This window comes from Berghia stephanieae, chromosome 6 (assembly GCF_034508935.2).
Source record: "Berghia stephanieae isolate SIO BIC M18660-M18661 chromosome 6, UCSD_Bste_1.3, whole genome shotgun sequence".
In the NCBI taxonomy this organism is placed as follows: Eukaryota; Metazoa; Mollusca; class Gastropoda; order Nudibranchia; family Aeolidiidae; genus Berghia; species Berghia stephanieae.
This window is the reverse complement of record NC_088365.1, coordinates 37,551,374-37,576,373: the sequence shown is the minus strand read 5'-3', so window position 1 is coordinate 37,576,373 and position 25,000 is coordinate 37,551,374. Positions and strand designations below refer to the sequence as shown.

At 36.3% G+C, this 25,000-nt stretch overlaps 2 protein-coding genes across 3 annotated transcripts in view; both read left to right on the top strand.

Annotated features, from left to right (window-relative positions):
• The first annotated feature begins 10,481 nt into the window (after window positions 1-10,481).
• Window positions 10,482-16,548, top strand: LOC144975840 (zinc finger MYM-type protein 1-like). The gene is made up of 4 exons (XM_078920030.1): window positions 10,482-10,658; window positions 10,974-12,562; window positions 15,781-15,971; window positions 16,466-16,548. The coding sequence occupies exons 1-4, from the start codon at window positions 10,482-10,484 to the stop codon at window positions 16,546-16,548; spliced, it is 2,040 nt and encodes a 679-aa protein (XP_078776156.1).
• Window positions 16,417-25,000, top strand: part of LOC144974987 (outer dynein arm-docking complex subunit 4-like) — a 29,783-nt gene continuing 21,199 nt past the window's right edge. Inside the window, exons 1-4 of one of the 2 annotated variants that reach the window (XM_078918598.1) lie at window positions 16,417-16,750; window positions 21,037-21,168; window positions 22,535-22,688; window positions 24,573-24,634. In XM_078918598.1, the coding sequence (XP_078774724.1) occupies window positions 16,631-16,750; window positions 21,037-21,168; window positions 22,535-22,688; window positions 24,573-24,634 (468 nt within the window). In that variant the 5' untranslated portion in view covers window positions 16,417-16,630. The remainder of the gene's footprint in view (window positions 16,751-21,036; window positions 21,169-22,534; window positions 22,689-24,572; window positions 24,635-25,000) is intronic. The other variant, XM_078918597.1, reaches the window with a different exon arrangement.

Sequence of the window (25,000 nt, the reverse complement as noted above, 5' to 3'; positions counted from 1 at the left end):
TGCAATTCGCTATTTCTGTGAACTGGTTTCGACCCTGTTCTCGGCGATAAAGTTTTCGTATATTAAAATGGAGATATCCAGGATTGGATTTGTAAAGCTGCTCGTTGCACTATCAGCGTATAAGTATTTCCACTTGTGGTTGTGGCTATTGAAGTTTTCCCGACCGATGGCAGTATGTCCAACTACATACCACCACGTTGTGTAGTCCTTTTTGCTCTTGGTGGTTTGTACATACGTGCAAGTACGACCCCTGTCCCTTCTACAAGACAACTCTTTACACCCTGTTGTTATCAGTCCCGCAATCAATCACCCTTACTCTCATAGGTTCCTTGGCGTTAAATGCTGACAACATCTATCTAGAGTTGTCCACTCATTGGACATCCGTATAGCCTGAGATATGGAATCTAGAAGATTGCGATCCTGAAAATAAAGACGAATCTCCTGAAATAGGAGAATGTCGACGCTATGGTAAAAGCTCATTATTTGGCCAAACTCTGGTTCTAGACATTGAAGGACAGTTCACGCGTCTGATCGCCGGAATCTGATTTTGCATGATCCAGTTGAATTTGCATCGAGTTGCTCGCTAACTTCTTGAATGTGTCGGTGACCGGTGTGGGCCGTTTTCAGAATGCGTTTCCAGGCTATGCTCTAACGGACAGTCTAGTGTCGAGTTGTGAGAGGGTGGGGGTGGGGGGCACATCGGTGATGATAATGATGATGATGAAGATGACGACGTTGATGATGATGATGATGATGATGATGATGATGATGATGATGATGATGATGATGATGATGATGATGGCACTAACGAAATAAACCGGGAAGACTTGAATTAAAATTGATATGAAATCTTTTCACTGACAACTGGTTTTTGTCGGGAAAAAGGAAAGAATTTTTAAAAATTAAAACAGAACATCTTTTAAAAGCATCTTTAAAAAACATCTTTCACTCCTTTTCACTATCTGCATCACCGCCATACTCAGCCTAGACGACACTGACCTTAGGGGCAAATGTGGTTCGCTGACATACAATAGAAACTCGCTTCATAATATCCCATTCCTTTTCCTTACGTTGTCGTTACTTAAAGAAACAGTAATGAGTAAAGACCAAATTAAGCGGATTGTCTATCACCAGTAACCAGTAACAGCACATCTGTAATCTTTTACACGCGATCTTGACCGCTAAAGGCCCATACAAGTATCATCGATAATTAATTTAGCTCCAGCTACATTAGTACATCTATGCATTTTTTTATATCCGTATGACAATACTGTTGTAATCATTAAAGAAAATAATTGTCATTACAATTGACAAAATATAAATATATAATTTATTTTATATTATTAATCATTTACCCAAGATGAAACCATATTAAGGGAAAGAGGGGAGAAGTGGACCCCCCCCCCCCCCCCCCTCATAATTATGAAACTCGAGGATCAAATCTGTTTTGTTCAGACTATAAAAATTTGTGTGATGTTATTGTTTCATATGTGTTATTCGTGTGGTTCTTCATCTAAACGAAGACAGAAGAGACCTTTATTTTAATTACAAAAAAACCTGGTCATTACAAAATCCTGATTTTTTTTTTTACGCTTAATGAAATCACCTAAAATGTATGTAGACTTGACAAAAATTAAAAGATTACATATTAATTAAAAATATGAGAAATAAGTGTTGAACTGCATAATATATTTTCAATTTTTATGATCCTATAATTTAGCCACCACGACACTCGTATCATTATTATGTGATGACAGGGCAGGTCGGCCCAGTTCTGAACCATGGAATCTCCCGAAGAACGTCGGCTAGAAACATAGAGAATAAATATCTGACCGAAATGTAGACATAATCATAATGCACAGTATTTGGAAACATGCGCTCGGATGTGATAACGCCAATAAGCTTAAGAATCTTGACTATGAGACGATGATTACAAACAAAGCAAACTATTCGAAATCATGGGATGGTACCATAATCATCTATTGAGATGTTGATGGATGGTGCTAACTGTGAAGTCTAATGTAGCCAGAAGTTCCATAAACTTTCCACAGAGATTGTTGCGTTCCTCTCCTTATCAAATCACGTATACAGAGACATGTTAGGATCTCAAGCTTACATCAGATAAGGGAGATCTCGTGACAATGTGTCGCGTCACCTCTGCAGTATGACAAAGCTTGCATTGGTTTTTGTTTTTCCTCGAATAAAATAAAGAACCACATGTGCTCTTTGTGACTTCAGTGGGACCACCGAGCCTCGTTGATTAACGACGGTGGACGAAGCACACAATTATATGACGTCACTCAACACTTAAGCTATCTTGGAGTTTAACGAGAAAAATCACTTTCAGTGAAAGGGACTTGTAAACTGTTTAGACGCAAATGTAACGAATACTCACAAGTTTTAAAGCTGTGGTTGAGGATATTGCAAATATGTGTAAAGACAATAAGAAAGCAATATTACACATTCCTCTCAAGGGAACAACTACTAGGACAAAAAATATATTAAAACTTTGACATGATTTTGTTAGTATTGATCTGAATAAGAAAATTGGTCCTATGTTGATGAATCATTTCAATTATAATATATATATATATATAAATATATATATATATAATATACTACTATATATAATATATTATATATATATATATTACATATATATATATAATATATATATATTATATATATAATAATATATTAATATATATAATAATAATAATAATAATAATAATAATAATATATAATAATAATAACTAATAATAATATAATTATATTAATAATAAGAATAATTTAATATAATAATAATAATAAAAATAATAATTCTATAGTAATGTTAATAGAAGTAATAATGTAATGTATGTATGTATGATGTATGATATATGTATGTATATTATTATTTAATATAATATAATATATATATATATAATATATAATATATAATATATGTATATAGATAGAATGCCTTGGCCAAGAGTTCACAACATTGCATCCGAAGTATAACGGATCAACACACAAACTTGTGTAACCATGAACTTTATAGTCTGGTTAATACAGTTTAGTGAGATCAACTCACAAACGCGGATGGCAAAACAATAACAAAGCCTGAGTGACGTCATCTGCATATCTATCTATAATATTATATATATATTATATATTATTATATATATATATATATATATATATATATATATATCAATACGAACAATTGTTGAGAAAGCTTATCATTATCAACAGAAACAGATTCTGGGCTGGTCCAATTCTCTCCATCGTGATCACCTGCTTCTCCATCCCATGTCCACTTCTCCCCAATTCGAATGCATTACAAAAAAAAAAAAAAATACATTTATGGTCACTTTGTATTTTGTTTCTAGACTAGTTTTTCTCATTAATAAAAGATGTATTTAATCATGCAAAAAGATTTTGTGTATCTATTTTTTGTGGCGGACAAATGTTTTTGGTGACCCACCTCTTCCCAATCTCCCCTACATGTTTGATCGACATATTCATTCTATCCTTCGCTATCTCAATTCCGGGGAAGTGTATTATGGCATAACATCATAACTCATCTTGAGTACTTTTCTGTCATTCGAATCAACAAGCCCCAAAGTTCCCGAGCATCACTCACAATTTTAAAACAGGTAATTGAGCATGGCGTGGTCAGGTGTCGCAATGCAATTCTCTTACCAGTGTGTCGGCTGATTGCTTCCATTGCACATATTTTGGTTAACTGTCTTACTTGTGAGTTCGTGAACATACTTAAACACACAACTTGCTCCCGACATAGCAATCGCGTTGGAATTTTGTCCTGAATTGATTATTCAAATGGTCTGCATGTGCTACTCGTGCAATTCGGACACAATTATGACATTGTTATTTTTTATATATATAAATAATCTATATCATCCTCATAACTGGAGAAAAAAAGTTAGAATCTTCTTGTGGCGTATGTATTTCTTTTGGATCACTTAAAACATTTCCCAAGCATTCCTTTAACACTTGGGCAGCCATGACTTCTATTGAACGTAAGGGGAGCAATAGTAATCTTGCAGGCAGGATAATCTTCCCAAACAGTTGCTTTTTGTTCACTGGGGATGATCTATATTACCTTTCCATGTGCTCCAGGTCATTGGTCTCATTGCAAAATGTGCTCAAAGTAACCCACATAGCGAAAAATGTTCACAGTTTTCGAAATATTTAACATCACCATACGTGTCACTTATTTTTTCATCTTGATCCATGGGTTTGTCTACAACGCCCGTTTATAAAGCAGCATGTTTACATTTACCAAGAAGTATCCAGCCGTTGGACAGAAACAAATAATGTGATCGGTGAAAACCTGAATATAGACCGCTCCCGTTGTCTGCATATTGCCATTTATCGGCTTAGAGAACGATATCATGACACCGGGTCTACAGTTGAAAGACCAAGACGTGTCACATGTGAGCAACAAGATCAACAATTAAGTCTTCGGATCGTCACGGTCGTTCGCATGTTCCTCAACCAGGGCACGTTTTCATGGACGAGGACTAGGTTTAGTTATTTACTAGTCTAGTAAAGGACTTGCTAGTATTAAGCCTAAACGAAGCAAGTCACTAAAAAATCGGATTTCATGAACGTTTTCTAGTCTCAGACTAGCTAGTCTCTTGCTTGGAAGCGGGCGTTGTAAGGACGGTTACTAATTCGGCTGTTTTGTGCTGGTAACATCCCGCTCTCAAGTACATGATAGCATGTAAGATACTCGCCTTCATCCTGTCAACGCAAAAGATCCCCAAAAAGGAAAATAGCAACACATCCGGTATAAATAATATGTCGTTTTATATATAACTAAACTTACTTTTGTCATGATGAATCAAATCACGTGATATTGACTTTGGACTGCTAGATTACAATGGTTTCCATGGTCAATGAAAGTTTCAATGAAACTCAAACAAATTGAACCAAAAACAAACAAACAAACAAACAAAAGAAAAAGTGTGGTCTGATGAATCACATTATTTCAGTCAGTTACAAAGCCAGCAGAATAACTTTTGTCTCCACTATACTTTCATATCATTTTTTGTTTGTTCTTTGACGCAAATCCTTCGATTGCTAGTCTCCCTTCACTTTCAACTCACGAGCCGATTAGATTCAGTCTTTCTTTTAGTTTTTTGCTCACAATTATGTGTACTTTCGGCGATCTGCACTTATCTCGTAGTTTTTTTTAAAGCCAATGTCAATAGCGACAAGACACTTTTTGCCTCTGTCATTCGTAACCGACGTATTTTCTTTCCGAATCGAAGCTCTTTCATCTAAAAATAGCTGCTATTTTGTTGACCCTATGACGTAACCTAGTAACGAGTCTCAGTCTAAGCTTGTGAAGTCCTGCCTCAACAAATGACTAAAACTTGGCCAAACTTAGTCCGAAGGTGCCGTGATTTTAGTCTGGGACTTGTTTAGTCAGCTCACATGAAATCCGACAATAATATAAATGTTTTAAGTCCATTTTGATGAAAAAAGAATCTCTGTGCACAAGTAAAGAGCCCTGTGGAGTTATCATACGACGTTAAAAACGTAATTATCAGTAAATTAATATACATTGAACTCAATTTTAAATTTTGTGTTGATCGACCTATCAATCCTTTCATTCAACGGGCACCTATTCTTGTATATATTGTATTAATAAGTACATTTTTCCTCAACATTAAATTACATCAAACAAGTATTAGGTATTTTCCTCAGCTTTTTGAGGAAATTGGCGTCGAATTTTGCTTAACCTTAAATTGATAAAGAGAAATTTGAAACATTTGCTTAAAGAACTGTGTTTTCCGTCCACCCGTTTACTGAATACACAGCCGTGTTGTTGGAGGGATAAATCCTCCACAGTCGCCCTATCCTTTGGGCTCCTATGAGGGATCCATCCCCTCCCAACTTTTCCGCCGCAAAACATATCTCGTATGTAGTGAAGCGGCTGTCCTCCTCCACCTTTAAAAATACTGGCAAGACTGCAGACATATTCATTAATTATATATAAATTAAATTACTCAACATCCACTAATGTGAGACTTTTTGCAAAATGATTGTGTATATAAGTGTGTGCGTGTGTGTGTGTGTGTGTGTGTGTGTGTGGGTGGGTGCGTGCGTGTGCATGTGTGTGTGTGTGTGCTAAAAAAAACAGAGAGAGAGGGGGGGGGGGAGATAGAGAGAGAGAGAGATAGAGAGAGAGAAAGAGAAAGAAAAAGGGAGATAGAAATTGTGTATGTGCGTGTGTGTGTGTGTGTGTGTGTGTGTGTGTGTGTGTGTGTTCGTGTGTGATTGTTTCGCCTGTATACGTAAATATAACTTTATTATTACCTTATTTATTTTATTACAACTCACTAACAACAACAACAACAACAACAACAAAGAGAGATAGAGAGGAGGGGGGGGGGGGAGGGAGAAGGGGGAGGTTTTCCGAACCTTCCCAGCGTTAAGAGAAACGACTCAAATATAAAGAAATGCAGCGCTTGGAGCCCCCCGGAAGGTCTCCCAAAGAATGTAAGAGAAGATAAGGGAAAATGGAGAGCAATTTATCCCCCAATAATATTCTACTTTAACCCACTACACATTACATATCCTGACCAAAACAAATCAAAAATAGTAGTAATAATAATAATAATATATAATATGTGAGGGAAGAGAGTCAAATAGCTAAGAGGAAAACAATAGTACAACTATCCCCTATCGAAGATAGAGAAGGTTGTAACTGAGAAAAGGAAAGCCACTCAACTATGTAACCTTACCGCAATTTGATCTAACTTTTACTTAACACCAATTATAATAATAACGTTAACCGAAAATAAAAAGAAAGGGTACACTAAAAACTACGCAAGTCACATAAAGAAAACAAAATAACAAAATTAGACGCCTACCTTTCTTCTTTATGTCCGCCACTCAGCGGGACGCTACCAGAAGTTAGATTAACTTAATCATTAAGCCCTAACACAGTACACGAACAACGCTAATTATACACATAATCAAAAAAAAGCCTGTCGGAATAAGAATGTCTTCAATCGACGCTTGAATTCCTCTAGTAAAGACGAAGAACGTATCTCTAGTGGTAGTAAATTCCACAACCTTGGACCAGAATGCTGAAAGGCGCGTTCACCAGCCTTCACTCGACAGCGGGGTGTTTTCAATTTGAGGTCGTTCGTTGATTGAAGCGATCGCTGTGGGTTATACCGTTCAACGAGATTTGAGAGATATGATGGTGACGAGCCCTCCAGGCATTTGAAAACGATAGATTTATATTTAATCCGCTGGTCCACTGTCAGCCAATGCGGCTGCTGTATTAATTCGAGAGCTGCAGTTTTCCTGTCTTTCTGCAGTACAACGCGGGCTGCCATGTTCTGTATTTTCTGGAGTTTGTTTATTTTGTCCTTTGTGAGACCAACAAACAGTGCATTGCAGTAGTCCATTTTCGGGAATATCAAAGATGTTACCAGTTTGTTGCAAGTTTCCCTATTAATAAATGGTCTGATTGTTCTGATATTTCTTAGAATGCAGATAGCACTTGTTCTCACATTGTTAATATGTTTGTTCATAGACAGATCACTCTCTAAGGTGATGCTGAGATTTTTTGCTGATGTTGTGAGTTGTATTTTGTCATTATCGTTGATTTTCAATGCCAGTGTAAATGGATATGTCTTATTATTGGAACTAGCAATGAATAAGGCTTCAATCTTGTCGCCATTTAATTTTAATCTATTTGCAGACATTCATCTCATCACATGGTTGATGAATTGTTCGTAAACAGTTATCTTTGAAACTATATCGGATTGCAAACACATGCTATACATCTGGGTATCGTCGGCGTACATATGGTAAGCGAGAGAATGTTGCTCTAAGATTCTCACAACAGGGGAAGTGTAAAGTACAAAAAGGACTGGACCTAAAACGGATCCTTGAGGTACACCAAAATGAAGGTCACGCTCTGACGAAGTTACTTCTCCGATTAAAACTGATTGAGTTCTTTGAGTAAGATATGATGCAAACCAGTTTAGAGCAGTGCCTGATATGCCGAAAGTAACTTGTAGCCTTCGAAGTAATATGGCATGGTCGATGGTGTCAAAGGCCGCCGAAAGATCGAGAAGACTAAGGAGGGTGGTTTTTCCTTGATAAATAATTTGCAGCAAGTCATTTCTGGAAGTTTCCGAATAAAGTACATTCTTTTGTTCAATTTAGTGACAACAGCATCGGTTTGTAAATGCCACTAATATTTGTTGAAAAATAAAATACCCAAATATTTGCAAATCGAAACTTGCTCAACAGTTTGATTGACTAAAATAAAAAAACATTTCTTTGGTTTTTCCTACATTTAATTTCAGGGAGTTATCTTCACACCAACCAACAAATCTGTCGACCTCAGACCTGTACGCCGTTTCATCATCTTTAAATATTAACCCTTGAAGGGAGTGTCATAAGCAAATTTTTAAATTGGGACCAAGTCACTGGTACAGTAATTTGTGTAAACCGTAAAGAGGCGAGGGGAGAGAACACACCCTTGATGGGCTCCTGTATTAGTAATGATTTTATTAAATTTGATTCCATTAATTTCTACAAATTGTGCTCTCTCTAACAGAAAGTCTAAAAGCTGGCAACAATTAATTGTAATTCTTAATGCCAAATCGTTCAATTTGAGAATCAATCATTATTTTAAAAATACTATACCTACTTTGCTGAGAAATAACATGGGTGAGATCAGTCGCATTGAAAACTTGTTAGAAATGTCAAATAGCTGTGTTCATGAATCGTATACTATTCTAAACATTTTAAAAGGCAGTTAAGACATAAAAATGCCTTGAAATAAAGTTTTGCATTATCTGAATTTTTATAAATGGATGCACTCAACTTCTCAAGGATTAATTGATGGAGACACTATTTTTGTTTTAACAGGGAGAATTTGAAGCAACAAGAAATAAAAGGAAGAGGTTGGTCCATTGCCCCGACCTCTATAATTAGACAATGTTGTATGGATTTACACAGTACGACGCCTTGCAATTAAAACTCGCTTGTGTCAAAATAGTGAAAAATATTCATGAGATAGAGGGCCGGTTATTTCGGCTGGTAGGAGTAGGCATGAACGGAAGATAAGTATGACTTACAGACAATATTATTATTAGCAAACAATAAACGATGCGTCACCTAGTGATAGAAAAAGGCGGAAACTACGAGTACCTGTCAACATGTGTAAACCTATCATTGTTGTAGTATAATATTGTTTATAGGCTTATCACCATTGGATTAGCGACGAGTCGACTGATGTTACGTAACTGGTCGGCTATTATATTAGTGGTTGGATTAGAGGTTGTTGCACACCATAATATTGTAATCCCACTAGTCTACTATTAATCTTATGCGTAATATCCACCAAGGAGTCATTTAAACAGAGTTAAGATGATTAACGCGAAATTTCAAGGCACATAGAAATGTATACATTATTTTGTTTATCAGAAGTTATGTGTTTAAATATTTTTGAATTGCAACTCGCCCAAAAATTGTCTTGCAACCAACGGTTGTAAATTCACCAAAAAAAAAAAAAACCCCAAAAAAAACGGGGGCTGGGGGGGGGGGGGGGACAGGTATGCGTACGATATTGCTGTTTTACTCTACGGTATTAATTTAGCGGGGGGTTTTCGCTCGAAATAGTCTTTTAAACGTGCCGACATTTAATTTGCCTAATAATTAAACTAGGAATATAGCACGATTAAAAATGTAATTCTTCTTCTTTCTAAAACATATCAAATTCGTTTTGATAATTGTTGCTGGAAGAAATATAAGGCTACATTGAGTTGCTTCAGGCACTTTTCATAGGAAATTGAGGTGTTTTGATAGACACTCTCCACGGAGGCTGAACTATGCCAATGATCAGCGGCGTAGGGCCTTAAAGGCTATTAAGGCTAAGCCACAGGTCGTCATTGTCTTGATAATGTGTAAGAACTTAACAATAAAAAGTCTAATTTTTCATTTTCTGTTTCACAAACAATGAAATTCATTGTTGGCCTGGTGTTAAAAACCCCTTACAGAGCCTCAAAACTTGAACCAATCACACCGCTTTGAATTTACTACAGCTCGAGTCGTACTCGTGCCACTGACCAATCAGTACAGCGTGTGGCTTTAAAGGCTGAGAAGGTTTCCAGCCACATTCCCACGGTACAACTAAGCGATACATTTCACGCTTGTCGTGTGCTATGACTGTGGGCATGAGGAGGCATCTTGACTTTGAACTGAGTCATTGTGGCTTTCTTACTCGCAGCCACATACAACGACCTAATTAATGGCAATCGTGTTGTACCTGTTACCCATCCCTCTTCAAGGCCGTGTCAAGCATGTGATATTGAATTCCCCTTGTCCTTTTATAACTTGAGTGTGAGACTGTTTTGTGTGTTTATTGATACTCCGAGTGTTTATATGATGTGTGCAGTGTCTGTTTATTTTTTTAATGTAATTAATTGCTATTAAGTGTGATGAATCACGTTGATTATTTGTTGACTATCAGTACCAGTTCTTTGAATAGGGAAAATAAACTTTTGATTAAAAGTCTCGGTCCCCATCAGCCAGAAGATTTTGTGCTCACTATTAAAGACGGGAAGCAGAATCGGTCATTTAATAAAGATTGGTATAGTCGTTTTCCTTGGCTTACGGTGAGCGTAGAAAAGAAGAGTTTGTTTTGTTTTAATTGTATTTTGTTTGGCGATAACAGCAATGCAGAATTGTCTTGGACAAGAAGTGGATTTACCTGTTTGAAAAATGTAACACAGAGAGCATTGAACCATCAGAAGTCTAACTTACATTTAAATAGCACCACTAGATTGAAAACCTTTGGTACTGTTCACATAGGTGCACAGATTGACAGTGGCTATCGCTTATCCTTAGCCAGGCATAATGAACAAGTTACAAAGAACAGACAAATTTTAGGTAAAATAATTGAGTGCATCAAATTTTGTGGAATTCATGAGCTACCGTTAAGAGGCCATGATGAAAGACAATCTTCCTCAAATAGAGGTGTGTTTCTAGACCTTGTTGACTTGTTAGCGACTTTAGATGAACAGTTATCAAGTCATTTGCAGACAACGACCGTCTGTAGATACACATCAGCGCAAATACAGAATGAAATTTTAGATTGTATTTATGAGGTGTATATTGACGATATTAAGAAAATTATTGGAAATACTAATTTTGTTTCTGTTGAAGCTGATGAGACGACTGATGTCTCATGCCGCTCACAGTTTGTTATCATCCTTCGTTTTATTCAAGATGGAGACCCTGTTGAACGGTTTTTAAAATTTGTTGACGTCCAGGACAGGACGGCAATCGGTTTGTCAACTGCTCTAAAAGAGGAGCTTCTGCCATTTGACATTAAAAACAAGCTGATTGCACAAACCTATGATGGGGCCTCTGTCATGAGCGGTTCTTCAGGCGGTGTGCAGACATTGATGAGAATTGACTACCCACGGGCCCATTTTGTGCATTGTTATGCGCATCAGACTAATCTTATTCTAAAGAAAGTGAGTAGTGTAGTATCAGAAGCGAGAGTGTTCTTTTCCAATCTCTCTGGATTTTCTACTTTCTTTAACTCATCGCCAAAGCGAGCCGATGAACTTAGAAATGTCACAGACCGTTCGCTTCCTCGCACCTGTGAAACAAGGTGGAATTTTCAGTCCCGGGTGCTGAAATCTGTTTCTGACAATAGAAGTGCAATTCTAGAATGTTTGCAGACAATCATTAACTCTGACATTTGGGATGACACCACTGTTCGTGAAGCAGTCGGCCTCTCATCTCTGCTTCAAGATGATTTTTTCTTATACTTTTTAGGGTTTTTCAATAAGGTGTTTTATCACACCGATATTTTGTTTAAGCAATTCCAGTCAAGAATTACTACTGGCATCGAAGTGAACGACACGCTATCTGCTTTCTGTAATTCAATAAAACGCATTAGAAGCGAGCTTGTAGAAGAACGTTTGTGCTCTGGAAGAAAGCGACGAATAGTTGACGTGAGTATTCCGGCAAAAGAAGTTTGCGATGTACTCCTTGGCCAAATTGAAGATCGTTTTAGTCAGTCAAACTTTTTTGCTTCATTTGCTGTATTAAACCCTGCTTCTTTTGAAACTCATAAAGAACAGTTTCCAACACAACATATTGATAATTTGGTAGAGAACTATCCCTTTTTGGCCAAGGATGCTCTCACAAATGAGCTCAGTGTCATTTATTCAAATGAAACATTTAGTCCAGAAAGAGTTTCAAGTATAACACAGTTGTACAAAACACTTAGGGAGGCAGATCTCGCCAGCACATTCGAGCAAGTTCACACATTAGCCGAAATCATCATAACCACACCAATTTCGTCATCGGAACCCGAGCGCTGTTTCAGTACATTGAAAAGGATAAAAACATTTATTCGAAACTCAATGGGACAAGAGCGACTAAATGCCTTAGCTGTGCTTTCGATTCATAGCGACATTGTCAGCAAGGATAGAGACTTCAACGACAATGTTCTTGAAAAGTTTGCTACCTCCAAAGACAGGCGAAACAATTTCATATACAAAGTGTAAATGCCCCGTTTGCTTGGTGAGTGCTTTTCAAATTGCATTATAATATTATTAATATCTAGTTACAAAGTCTGAACTGAATGAGTGTATGAATCGTACGAACAGGAGGTATAAATTGCTTCAGTTCCTCTCTCTCTCTCTCTCTCTCTCTCTCTCTCTCTCTCTCTCTCTCTCTCTCTCTCTCTCTCTCTCTCTCTTTCTTTCTCTCTCATTTATCACTAAAAGATCCTATGCTACAACCCATCTCAAATCCAGCCCCATGCTCCTAAATGACCAGGCTACGCCGCTGCCAATGATTGGATTTATTCACAAATGGTGCCAAAGTAACGGCAAAAGAACGATCTTACTTTAGGTATAACTTTTAATTGTGTTTAGGGGAGTTAGGCTCTAAAAATCATTTTTTAAAAAATGAAATCCAATTAAAAAGGTAATTATTATTATTTAGCTTCGAAAGTTGTATTAAATGAAAGCCCGTCCTCTATTTTGTTTTCTATGCATATTCTTCCTTTTTTTCCCTGTTTGTAACGCTATATGAATCACTAAATTTATCTTCTTTTCTTCTTTTTGTGGTTTCTTATTATGAATCTGAAAATGTATGTGCGTTTCTGGTTAACCAGCTGCTCCAAAATTTTATTTTTTCTATTTGAATTAGACACGTTAATATTTTCCTTGGATATTTCCTCTGCCTCTCAGCATTGGAGTCAAGAGAAGGAGGACAAGAAATTAAATATCAGTAACTGCATAGAAATAACATGTATATTGATGGTTACACAAAAATAAAATTGCAATTCTTTTACTCTCTTTTAATTTATTTATTTAAATTGTGAACCAATTAAATACTATTATAAGTAATAATAGTCTCATTTGTAGGCAGCCCATTAGGTAGTCTAAAAGATCACAAGAGTAATAAAAAACTATCATAAACAGCTCATATACTTCCATATGGGATTTTCAATTCATAGGATGATTGAAAAAATGAAAATTCTCATTAAAATACTGAGATTATGCATTTCTATGAAAGAATAATCCACACAGCGGACAGTTAATTTTGATTTATTTTTTTTAAATTGGGTCTACTTATGTTTTTACCAGCGTGGCTCAGCATTATGGTCTTTGCTTTTCCTTTTTTTTTTTTCTTTTACCCGAAAGGTACCAAGTTCGATCATCCGCCACTGCGTTGTTTGGCCTCGCCCTAGTCCAATACTCTTCAACAGTCGTAACGTCACTTCCTTCCTAATGACGCATGGTAACTTAGTAACACTGGCTCTAAACTATCGGAACAATGGCGGACCCCCGTATGAAATATTTCTCCGGCGAGCATAAAAGCGTATCCAGAGGAAAAAAAAACATAAATTTGATAATGTTTTGACTTTTACACATTCTAATCAAAAGGCATATGAAAAGTTCTAGCCAGCATGAAGAATATAAAGTAAGGTTTTTTTTGGTTTAGAACCAAGATGGCCGCCGTTGCCGGGCGGCGTGACATCAGACTATTGAATCCAATTGCGGCTGATGCCTGAGTTATTTCGGATTCCCTTGGATTAGACCCTAGAGATAATTTCCACTATGGGACGAATAAAGGGAATTATATATATATATATATATATATATATATATATATATATATATATACATACATATGTATACTTACATAACTAAATACCTACATACATACATACATACATACATACATACATACATACATACATACATACATACATACATACATACATACATACATACATACATACATACATACATACATACATACATACATACATACATACATACATACATACATACATACATACATACATACATACATACATACATACATACATACATACATACATACATACATACATACATACATACATACATACATACATACATACATACATACATACATACATACATACATACATACATACATACATACATACATACATACATACATACATACATACATTCATACATACAAACATATAATATACATACATACATACATACATCCTCCTACAACTTTGTTTCATCCGTTGATGGAATCTTCAGGGAGGTATTGTGAATCGCAGTGTTAATAATAATAATAATAATAATAATAATAATAATAATAATAATAATAATAATAATAATAATTATTATTATTATTATTATTATTATTATTATTATTATTATTATTATTATTATACTACTAATAATAATAATGATGACGATGATGATGATGATAATAATAATAATAGCAGTAATAATAATAATAATAATAATAATAATAATAATAATAATAATAATAATAATAATAATAATAATAATATTAATAATATTAATAATAATAGCAGTAATAATAATAATAATAATAATAATAATAATAATAATAATAATAATAATAATAATAATAATAATAATGATAATAATCATCATCATCATCATCATAATCATCATCATCATCATCATCATCATCAAGTGCCAGGCCTGTTGCAGACATTGGCGATCATGTCCCTCCAACCATATTTGTCCTCAGATCTTCTCAATAGCTCGATTCCTGTTCCTCCTCCACCAATCCATCTGTTCCGATTGTCAATGTAATCTATCCTCTGTCTCCCTCTTCTTTTCTTCCCAGCAACTTTCCTCGTAAGTACAATCTTTTCAATACCGTTTTTTCTGTAAATATGTCCGAGAAATTTTAACTGTCTTTTTCTGATGGTGTTTACCAAAGCTGGTCGTACTCCAATTTCTTTTAAAACCTCCTCGTTTTTTATTTTATCTTTCCATGAGATTCTAAGAATGCGTATATAAAACCAAATTTCGGCTGCAGTTATTCTACGTTCACATTCTTTGTTAATCTTCCAACATTCGCTGCCATAAAGAAGCACAGACAACACGTATGATTTGATTACCCGGAGTTTTGTTGCCATCTCAATGTTCTGGTTGTTCATGATTTGCTTTAATTGATTATATGTGTTCTTTGCTAAAGCAATTCTTCTTTTAATTTCATGGGTGGATCTACCATCAGATGTAATAATGTATCCCAAATATGTAAAACTTTCAACTCTCCTGATCTCTTCGTTTTGATAGGATAATTTGCAGGGTGGTTTAACATTATTTACTGGGAGCAAAAAGCGGCTGCTCGAATTGATAGTGAGGTCAGCGAGTACACACACATACAGCGAGGTGTGAGGCAAGGATGTGTCCTATCTCCCGACCTTTTTAACATCTACAGCGAGTTCATTCTACGTAAAATACAACTGAAGGCAGGAGTGAATATAGGGGGACATATCATCAACAATCTAAGATATGCGGATGACACTGCTCTAATCGCAGAATCAGAAAAAGAGTTACAACAACTACTCGATAATGTGGCCAAAAATAGCGAAGACATGGGGTTAGAACTCAATGTGAAAAAAACAGAAGGTATGGTTTTGAGCAGAAATAATAATAATAATAATAATAATAATAATAATAATAATAATAATAATAATAATAATAATAATAATAATAATAATAATAATAATAATAATAATAATAATAATAATAATAATAACAATAATAATAATAATAATAATAATAATAATAATAATAATAATAATAATAACAATAATAATAATATTGATAATAATCATAATCTTAATAATCATAACATGTAATACAATAAAACAAAGAGACAAAAAATAAAAATAAAAAAACAAGCAAAAAAAATAATTAATTAAAAAAGAAAAGGTAAACACAAACAACCAACAACAAAAAACAAACAACCCCGCCAGGCCTCCATATGTCTCACTTGCGATAAATAATTGCGCATTATAAATAATTAGCATTACCAAGACACGCCGTTGTTGAACGTGCTGGTTCATGACCCATTGGTAACATTAATTCTTGCGCGATAATCCTATAATCAATGTGTTAAGTATCACAGCATTGCCATACATTGCCAAAGTGTGCTTCGCCTTTTGGAACTGCCCTGTGTTCAGAAATAAGGACTAAAAAGTAACTATGCAATATACCTGAATAAAATTTACATCAGTCAGAAATTCACGCAATCCGGATTTTAAAATTCATCACCTTTCAACAAAATGTATGACCAAGACGACGACAATGAAGAACTTCCAGGAACCTACGAAATTTACAAAGCAGAGGCCGATGCATTGTTCAAAAATGGTGACTATAGGAAGGCAATTGAAAGCTATACAACGGTGAGAATTATTTAGAAAATATTATGCATTCTAAATTTTGTAAATTCTCACTGTGCATTTTATAACCATACCAGGAGGTGAGTTAATGTTTATCATGGAAACTATCCACGGTGAAACTGATACAACAGCGTGCGCTTGTACTTTTATAAGAGGAAGCGATATTTAAAATAAACGTTGAGAACCAATTTTCTCAGGCTAGGGCTAGGTCATCGTTAGATTATGTACATTGTTGTAATATTCCACCAGTTGGCATTAACTGCTCAAATAGGACGGATAATCAGCAATAATTGATATGCAAAGTGAAGTGGGGTAAAACTGTAACATTTGGAATGATGCGGTTATTTTCATGCAACTTTATTCCGGTTTGAAGAAAGGTCTTGCGTTTTTATTGAATCGGATTTTTTTCGGACTTGACATTAACTTACTTGACTTAGTGCCGATCGCCTCATAATCTTCAGACTGGGACGCTTTGGCAGCTTCTCAGGTTCGTTGGGTGAGTTCTTTCCACAGATGACGGTCTCCTGCGATGAATCTCAGGTATTCTAAATCCTTTTCGCATCTGGGTTCTTGCGGGTCATCCAGGCGTTGGGGGTCTTTATTTATCGTAGTGTATATGCTTGTTGTGGATCTGCTTTTATATTTGTTATGCTCGCTTGGTGTAAAGAATAACGCCATTGTCTTATTTTCTGGAATATTTCTATCGACACAGACGACCTCGGAGTTAAATTGGCCTCGTGTGGAAAAAACAAACTCCCTTAACAAATCGAATCAAAAGTTTCCCTCTTCAATAGTGTGATGTCAAAATTCTGGTTCCAATCTCCTTTGAAGTGTGAAACATACCTTGCGCAACTGATCTTTTGGATTTAGAGTTATTGCGTCTTGTTTATGGTATCAATACTAAACGTCAATCCCTTCATCTTCGCTATTTTACAATCCGTAATCATAAGAAACTGTTATACACCCTGCTATAAAAGAGTTATGCCACCTCATGATTCAATAAGTGATCCATTCGTTGTTATCCTTCGGAGGAATGGTTACAAAATTCCATAGAGTTTTGAACCGGAAGAGAGGAAGGTGTGACTTCACGGCTTCTGCTTCCCATACAGTGCTAAATGATGACGATTCTAATCGGGTGGTTGGTGGCTTTGTTTGGTCTCATTTCAAGTGCTTCCTTTTGTCTGTTTTTCATTTTGATTCATTTAGACAAAATGACAAAATTAAAAGTTAAATCGAGTGGGTAGCATGGGTGAATTATGTTGACGACGCGTCCAAGCCAAATAATAAAGGATAAATAGTCCTCCAGTGCCATGAGGCCCATGGAGCCGAGTTTATCCTGATTTCTAAAGTGTGAAATGGACAAAAACAATGCTTGTTACCCTGTTGATAGTACGACAGTCTTTCTCAAAGTACTGTCCGCCAGATCTTACAGTTCCAGCTACCTAATCACCTCTCGGAAACAGGAGGGGGGAGGGGACAGAAGAAAAAAATCTCGACTTCACTCGAGATCAACCTCGGTTTCTTTGCTTTATTGGGAGGTTGCTTGTCAGTGACATCAATAGAAAATTATAAATCATCAAGCGATTTTATCTGGGTGAGTTAGACATTACTTTGTGAGGACTGGGGGCATAATGAAAAACTAATCAGACGATCAGCCTATGGATAAAGATGAACAGATATTACTAGCAGCCACAAATGACACTGAGTTCACTGTAATTGTTCAGGGAGTTGGGTCATCCTGCTGAAAATTCACTTGAGATTACTCGATAGCTGACGTTTTGGTAAGTGGATTGGAAATGGGCTTGTAAGAATGTGAGCTTTCCTTTCTTTCTTTTTTTTTTAAGCAACTGTCTGTCTAGGGAAAGAGAAAGAAAACACTAATGTTTTCCAGAATAACCCCACCTCCTTTCGTTATACACAATTTCAACTTTTATTATATTTTAGCCAATCAAATTTTACATATTTTATAAATATATTAGCAAAGTTATCTGACTAGTCTCAATTATATAGCGATTAGGAAAAAACCGTGCGATGTTCTTGGCAAAAGGATTAAATAGAGACTGTTGTTATTATTTATATAGTAAAGTATCCATCATCATAGTGCACAGTAATTGAATTCACCATATGTGAATACACTTCCCAATGTGTTTAGAAAGTGTCAAAAGAATGTGCCTCGCCTTACTTTGGATGACAGAGTGGAAGCCAAACGACACATATACGCAGGTGAAACAATCTCAGAAGTAGTTCAATTTTTAGTTGCTCTCCATTAAAAATAATATATTGACCGAGCAAAACAGGATTTGTTCAATATGACTGTTAAACTGCTCGAGATACTGACTTGGAAGTCACTGCTGCTGCACATGAAGCAGATCACTTCAAACTTCCCTTCTAAACGGCCGTCGCATTGGGTTTTAACAGATGGACATTCTCTCGGAGTTTTTTAAAGAAGGACTGAAAGCGAGGAAACCTGCAAAACTGGCGCATGATCACATGGCCGTCGACTTGGGATGCCTTTAAAGTGTGGTCCAGTGCTATGTTTGCAGGCAAAATGTAAAGAGACTATCCAGGATAGATATGACCAGAGGAATAGCTATAACTATAAATCATCTCTGATATGACACACATATTGAAACTACAAATGTAATGGCTTTGTTTTGTTTCATGTGACTCACATTTACTCTCTGTTTTCTTTGCATTTAACTGGCTCACTTATTAGGAACTAATTAATGTTTTCTTAGCAGACGAGACTGCTTTTGAAATCGCCGTAGGTGATCAGGGGTTGTTTGAATACAGGAGATCATATAAGCTGTTTAAAAATTAGCGATCATCAAAACTTTCATGAAAACGCTCCTCCAAACCGCGCGCATATAACGGCCTACTTTATGAATCCACCAAAATTACCATTAGATTCCTTGCCGAAGTGATTTTCCAGACCTCTATCCAATCGACCATGTCCGTGGTTTCATGGAAAACTCCGGTGTTGGTTGATATCTTATCTTGGTTGATATCTGGGCGGAATTAACTCTGCATTCATCAAATCATAGACTTTATTCCCGTCGCTTGATTAAGGGTACTGACTTGATCACCCATTGTGTCCCTTATTTGTGTCTAATGCAGTGGTCACTATTATGACAACTTACATGAAAACCATTTTTCAAAAGGCTTGGTGATTTCTACGAATGAGAAAAACTCATAAATTACACAACACTGAGAGAACATTGAGCCACAATGCTTAGATACCAGTCCAATGGGTATTGGTCCTTGAATTAATTACTGAATTCACTGATCAAGGGACTGGATCAGGTAGCAAACGCATATACTCAGTACCCAGTTCTGTTGCCAGTCTTCGAGATACTTAAACAAAGAACTGAAGATATCTTTGTTAATAGTTCACATTCCCTTTCATTAGCGAAACTCTCTTACTACGACATCGTATGAAATTATTACTTTCTTTTCTCTTATCATTCTCTTTTGCAAAACGTGTCTCCAGAGTTGCATTGTCAAAACCCCCATTAATTTCTTATCCGTTGATATTTGATTATAATTTTTACACGAAATTGTATGGAATTTTATCAACTTTATTCTTTAAAAAAAAGTTGTATTAGCACATTTTAAAATGTAACCTTGATTACGGTAAAAGTGTATATGTTCATTTTATTTTGGGCTCGACTGTATATCTGAGATCAATACAACGTTACCTAAGGAGAGACGTAGTAAAACGTTGTGAAGAAATAAGTCAAAATTTCTCAACGGTTAAATTGATATTACTGAAAATAGACCCGAGGAATAAAACTTGTATTAAAATAGGATTCATAGCTGGTGAATACACGTGTAAACATAAAGAAATTAGAATTGAGCTGATTGATGGGAAGTTGGCAGTTGTAACAACATGTCATGACTTAATCTCTAATGTGGAGGTTTCATTGATAATATACATTTATACCTCCTAAAAACGGTTAGGGTGAAATCTTGAAATTTTGCAAAAGGTTGAGTATCCATTTATCGAATTCAAATGTCCTCAGTGGATCATTTATTCATGTGTTTAAATCGATCATTTGCTCTCTCTCTCTCTCTCTCTCTCTCTCTCTCTCTCTCTCTCTCTCTCCCTCTCTCCCTCTCTCTCTCTCTCTCTGGTCTTAACTTTCAGCCTTTGATCTCTAATTCAAAATATTATATAAAAGATAATTTGCATACCCTTTGTTTACTGGTTTGCTTTTCATACTAGGAGCCATTCAAAATAGCGTGTGTTTCAATATGACCAAACATTCGTATAATGTTTCCAATTTCAGGCCCTGACTCTCCGGCCAGATGACCGCATCAGTCTGGTGTGTCGCTCCAAATGTCACCTCATGCTGGGTGACACAACTAACGCACTCAAAGACGCCGAGGCATCGCTGGCAGAGGACAACAAATATCACAAGGTAAGGGAATGGACAATGTCCAGGTTACTAATTAAATGCCGTTACTTTTGGTTAGTTAATAAAGTTTTGGAGAAACAAGAGGAAATGCGCTTGTCTATTATTCCTGACTCGAGATGTTTCCTAGTAGAACCAGATGTGGATTTCAAGATCAGATCAGAGCTGCATAAATATTTGCATTTCTATGTCTGGACAATGATATTGTATTATTGATCGTGCAAAGCTCAGATGTTCACAGAAACTATCAACACGATTTGTTTTAGTTTTCATCAAATGGAAGTTTGATTTTTATTGTCATGGCGATGGCTTCCCGCGTGTTTGTCTATTTTCATTTTTATTCATTTATTTTTCGATCGCAAGAAATTACGCCTAATTTTTATTCAAATTGGCTGTGAGCTATATTTTGCATGTTTATGGCCATTAATTGAACTTTAGCCTGTAATTTTACAGCAAAAACCCTATCAATAATATTTTACATACCAGAAATTCTCCGATCCTTCCAACCGGCATCATCCCATCAAAAGAATAACAGTGAAAGACTAAATTCAGTAGAAAAGCTTATTGTCCATTTTTACCTTAACAAAGTATGCAACGGCAAGACTAGATACGATATGGAAAAGAAAGAACATGACACTCTCAATTTCTAAATATTTATGGTATATATAGGGCACATGTAATATCAATCTCCTTAAATGGATATTACCCTCAGAAATTCTAAAAAGGGTACTATTTTCGAAAACAATTGCTATGGGCACATTTTAGGCATCAACTGGACAGACTATACGTCGAATAAAGAGGTTTACAGAAGAGTTGTCCACATAACATGACAACAGGAATCCCTCTTGTCCATAGTCTAAAGAAGAAAATTGTCTTGGTTTGGTCATGTTTCTCGTAATGAGACATTGGCAAAACCATCGTGCATGGGACCTTGGATGGAGGCAGAAGGGAAGGACAGCAAACCAAGAGCTGGATGGATAATGTAAAGGAATTGACAAGGTTGGGCAGCCCGATACTAATGAGGAAAGCTAAGAAGAGATCTCGGTGGACGGCCCTTACTGTAAAGTCATCTCTCATGTCTCCTCTACAACCACCTCGGTCATGAGAATAAGACTAGGTGAGGTGTGAGCAACAGACAATGTGAGATTTTACATTTATCGGAATAAATTGTCTGTCCTCAGCATTGAATCTGATCCAGTCCCCAATTATTGATGAACTACTTACTAGATGTTGCTCAAACCATACATGTTATCATATAACGAATCAACAGGACAATCTCAAAGTAAATCCTCCGCTCAGATATTGAAATATTAAACTCCCAATTCAGAGAAATGAGAAAAGAATAACATTATTGTATCTTTTATAATTCCAGGGAATGTTCCAGAAGGCAGAAGCCTTATACTATGAAGGCGATTTTGAAATGGCGCTGGTATTTTACCACAGAGGTCACAGATTACGGCCTGAACTCCAAGAGTTCCGTCTCGGTATCCAGAAAGCACAAGAGGCTATTCAGAACTGCGTTGGAAGTGAGTCATTTCAAAAGTCATATCTTTACAAATTGATTCCATTGCCATCAAAGGTATTTGAGAAGGGGGAAAAGACAAATCCAAAAATGCGTTAGATATTTTAGATAGCGAAAACGGATTAATAAGGACCGATCAAGAATATGGCATTCAATACATTTTGATATAGCAGTTAACAACAAGATATGAAGTGAATAGAAAAGTGCCAGAAGACAATAGAGAATAAAAAATTTTTTTTCGCGGCGGTGGTGGGGTTTGAACCTGCGACCTTATTGGTACGACAACTCCGCCTGGCAGGTGAGAGCGTGGCTCTACCGTGTGAGCTATCCACGAACACAAAAATATTCGTTTCAAACTCAAAGTCATTACTAGATCCCTCTCTCACCCACTTCTTGAGACCGCCGATTCGTTCGTACACCACCATCGCGAATAATTTTGACCAGCAGTTAAGCTTAATAGCCAATATTCTCAACACAAACATATAACATAGAAACGATTGAGACATTGAGTATGCTCCGGTGTATGGGGTGAATTTTTTTTTTAATTCAGAAAAGTGAGTGGAGCAGGCACTTATGTTGGTAACAACAAGATATGAAGTGAATAGAAAAGTGCCAGAAGACAATAGAGAATAACGAATCGGCGGTCTCAAGAAGTGGGTGAGAGAGGGATCTAGTAATGACTTTGAGTTTGAAACGAATATTTTTGTGTTCGTGGATAGCTCACACGGTAGAGCCACGCTCTCACCTGCCAGGCGGAGTTGTCGTACCAATAAGGTCGCAGGTTCAAACCCCACCACCGCCGCGAAAAAATTTTTTATTCTCTATTGTCTTCTGGCACTTTTCTATTCACTTCATATCTTGTTGTTACCAACATAAGTGCCTGCTCCACTCACTTTTCTGAATTAAAAAAAAAAAAAAAAAAATTCACCCCATACACCGGAGCATACTCAATGTCTCAATCGTTTCTATGTTATATGTTTGTGTTGAGAATATTGGCTATTAAGCTTAACTGCTGGTCAAAATTATTCGCGATGGTGGTGTACGAACGAATCGGCGGTCTCAAGAAGTGGGTGAGAGAGGGATCTAGTAATGACTTTGAGTTTGAAACGAATATTTTTGTTTCGTGGATAGCTCACACGGTAGAGCCACGCTCTCACCTGCCAGGCGGAGTTGTCGTACCAATAAGGTCGCAGGTTCAAACCCCACCACCGCCGCGAAAAAAATTTTTTATTCTCTATTGTCTTCTGGCACTTTTCTATTCACTTCATATCTTGTTGTTACCAACATAAGTGCCTGCTCCACTCACTTTTCTGAATTAAAAAAAAATTCACCCCATACACCGGAGCATACTCAATGTCTCAATCGTTTCTATGTTATATGTTTGTGTTGAGAATATTGGCTATTAAGCTTAACTGCTGGTCAAAATTATTCGCGATGGTGGTGTACGAACGAATCGGCGGTCTCAAGAAGTGGGTGAGAGAGGGATCTAGTAATGACTTTGAGTTTGAAACGAATATTTTTGTGTTCGTGGATAGCTCACACGGTAGAGCCACGCTCTCACCTGCCAGGCGGAGTTGTCGTACCAATAAGGTCGCAGGTTCAAACCCCACCACCGCCGCGAAAAAATTTTTTATTCTCTATTGTCTTCTGGCACTTTTCTATTCACTTCATATCTTGTTGTTACCAACATAAGTGCCTGCTCCACTCACTTTTCTGAATTAAAAAAAAAAGATATAGCAGTTAACAGCCTTGGGATATAAAATAATTTGAACATGTCGATTCATGAGCAAATGATTATATTAAATATCAGTGTTATCACCTCACCTTGATGTCGTGCATATTTCATGCATGAAAACTTTCCTTATGACGGTTTTGTTTTTTCGAACAGCCCCAGACAGAGTCAAACTGAACACAACAGGAGACTTAACGTTTTTCCAAGCACAACAAGAGGTATGTATAAAATGATGACCATAAAAAAAAAAAAATCTCAAGTTTTACTTTACGGGCTCATTTTCAAGACAGTAACAGGTATTTGTATGGTCAAATTATCAAGTAAGATTAGCTTATAAATTATCACTCAGGAAGCAGCAACTATTATAGTGGGGGGGGGGGGGGGCAAATTCGGATTGAAAGCATGAAAATTTGCATACAGGTTACAAAGACCCTTAAAATACATCCGCTATAGAACCACTCTGGCAATCAATCATAACGTTTCGGTTTAAGGCCTTAGATTTTCCCTATTACAGCTGTATTAAACAAGGGGAATAACTGAGTAAATGCACATTTTTTTTTTCATATTCATTGTAGAAGGAGGGA

What these genes read in the sequence shown, in the direction of transcription:
- LOC144975840 (XM_078920030.1), top strand. Translation starts at nt 10,482, where the DNA reads ATGAATCACGTTGATTATTTGTTGACTATCAGTACCAGTTCTTTGAAT. An exon ending in GTCGTTTTCCTTGGCTTACG is followed by an intron (nt 10,659 to 10,973) that starts GTGAGCGTAGAA and finishes GGAATTCATGAG; the next exon opens with CTACCGTTAAGAGGCCATGA. An exon ending in CAATGTGAAAAAAACAGAAG is followed by an intron (nt 15,972 to 16,465) that starts GTATGGTTTTGA and finishes CAATGTGTTAAG; the next exon opens with TATCACAGCATTGCCATACA.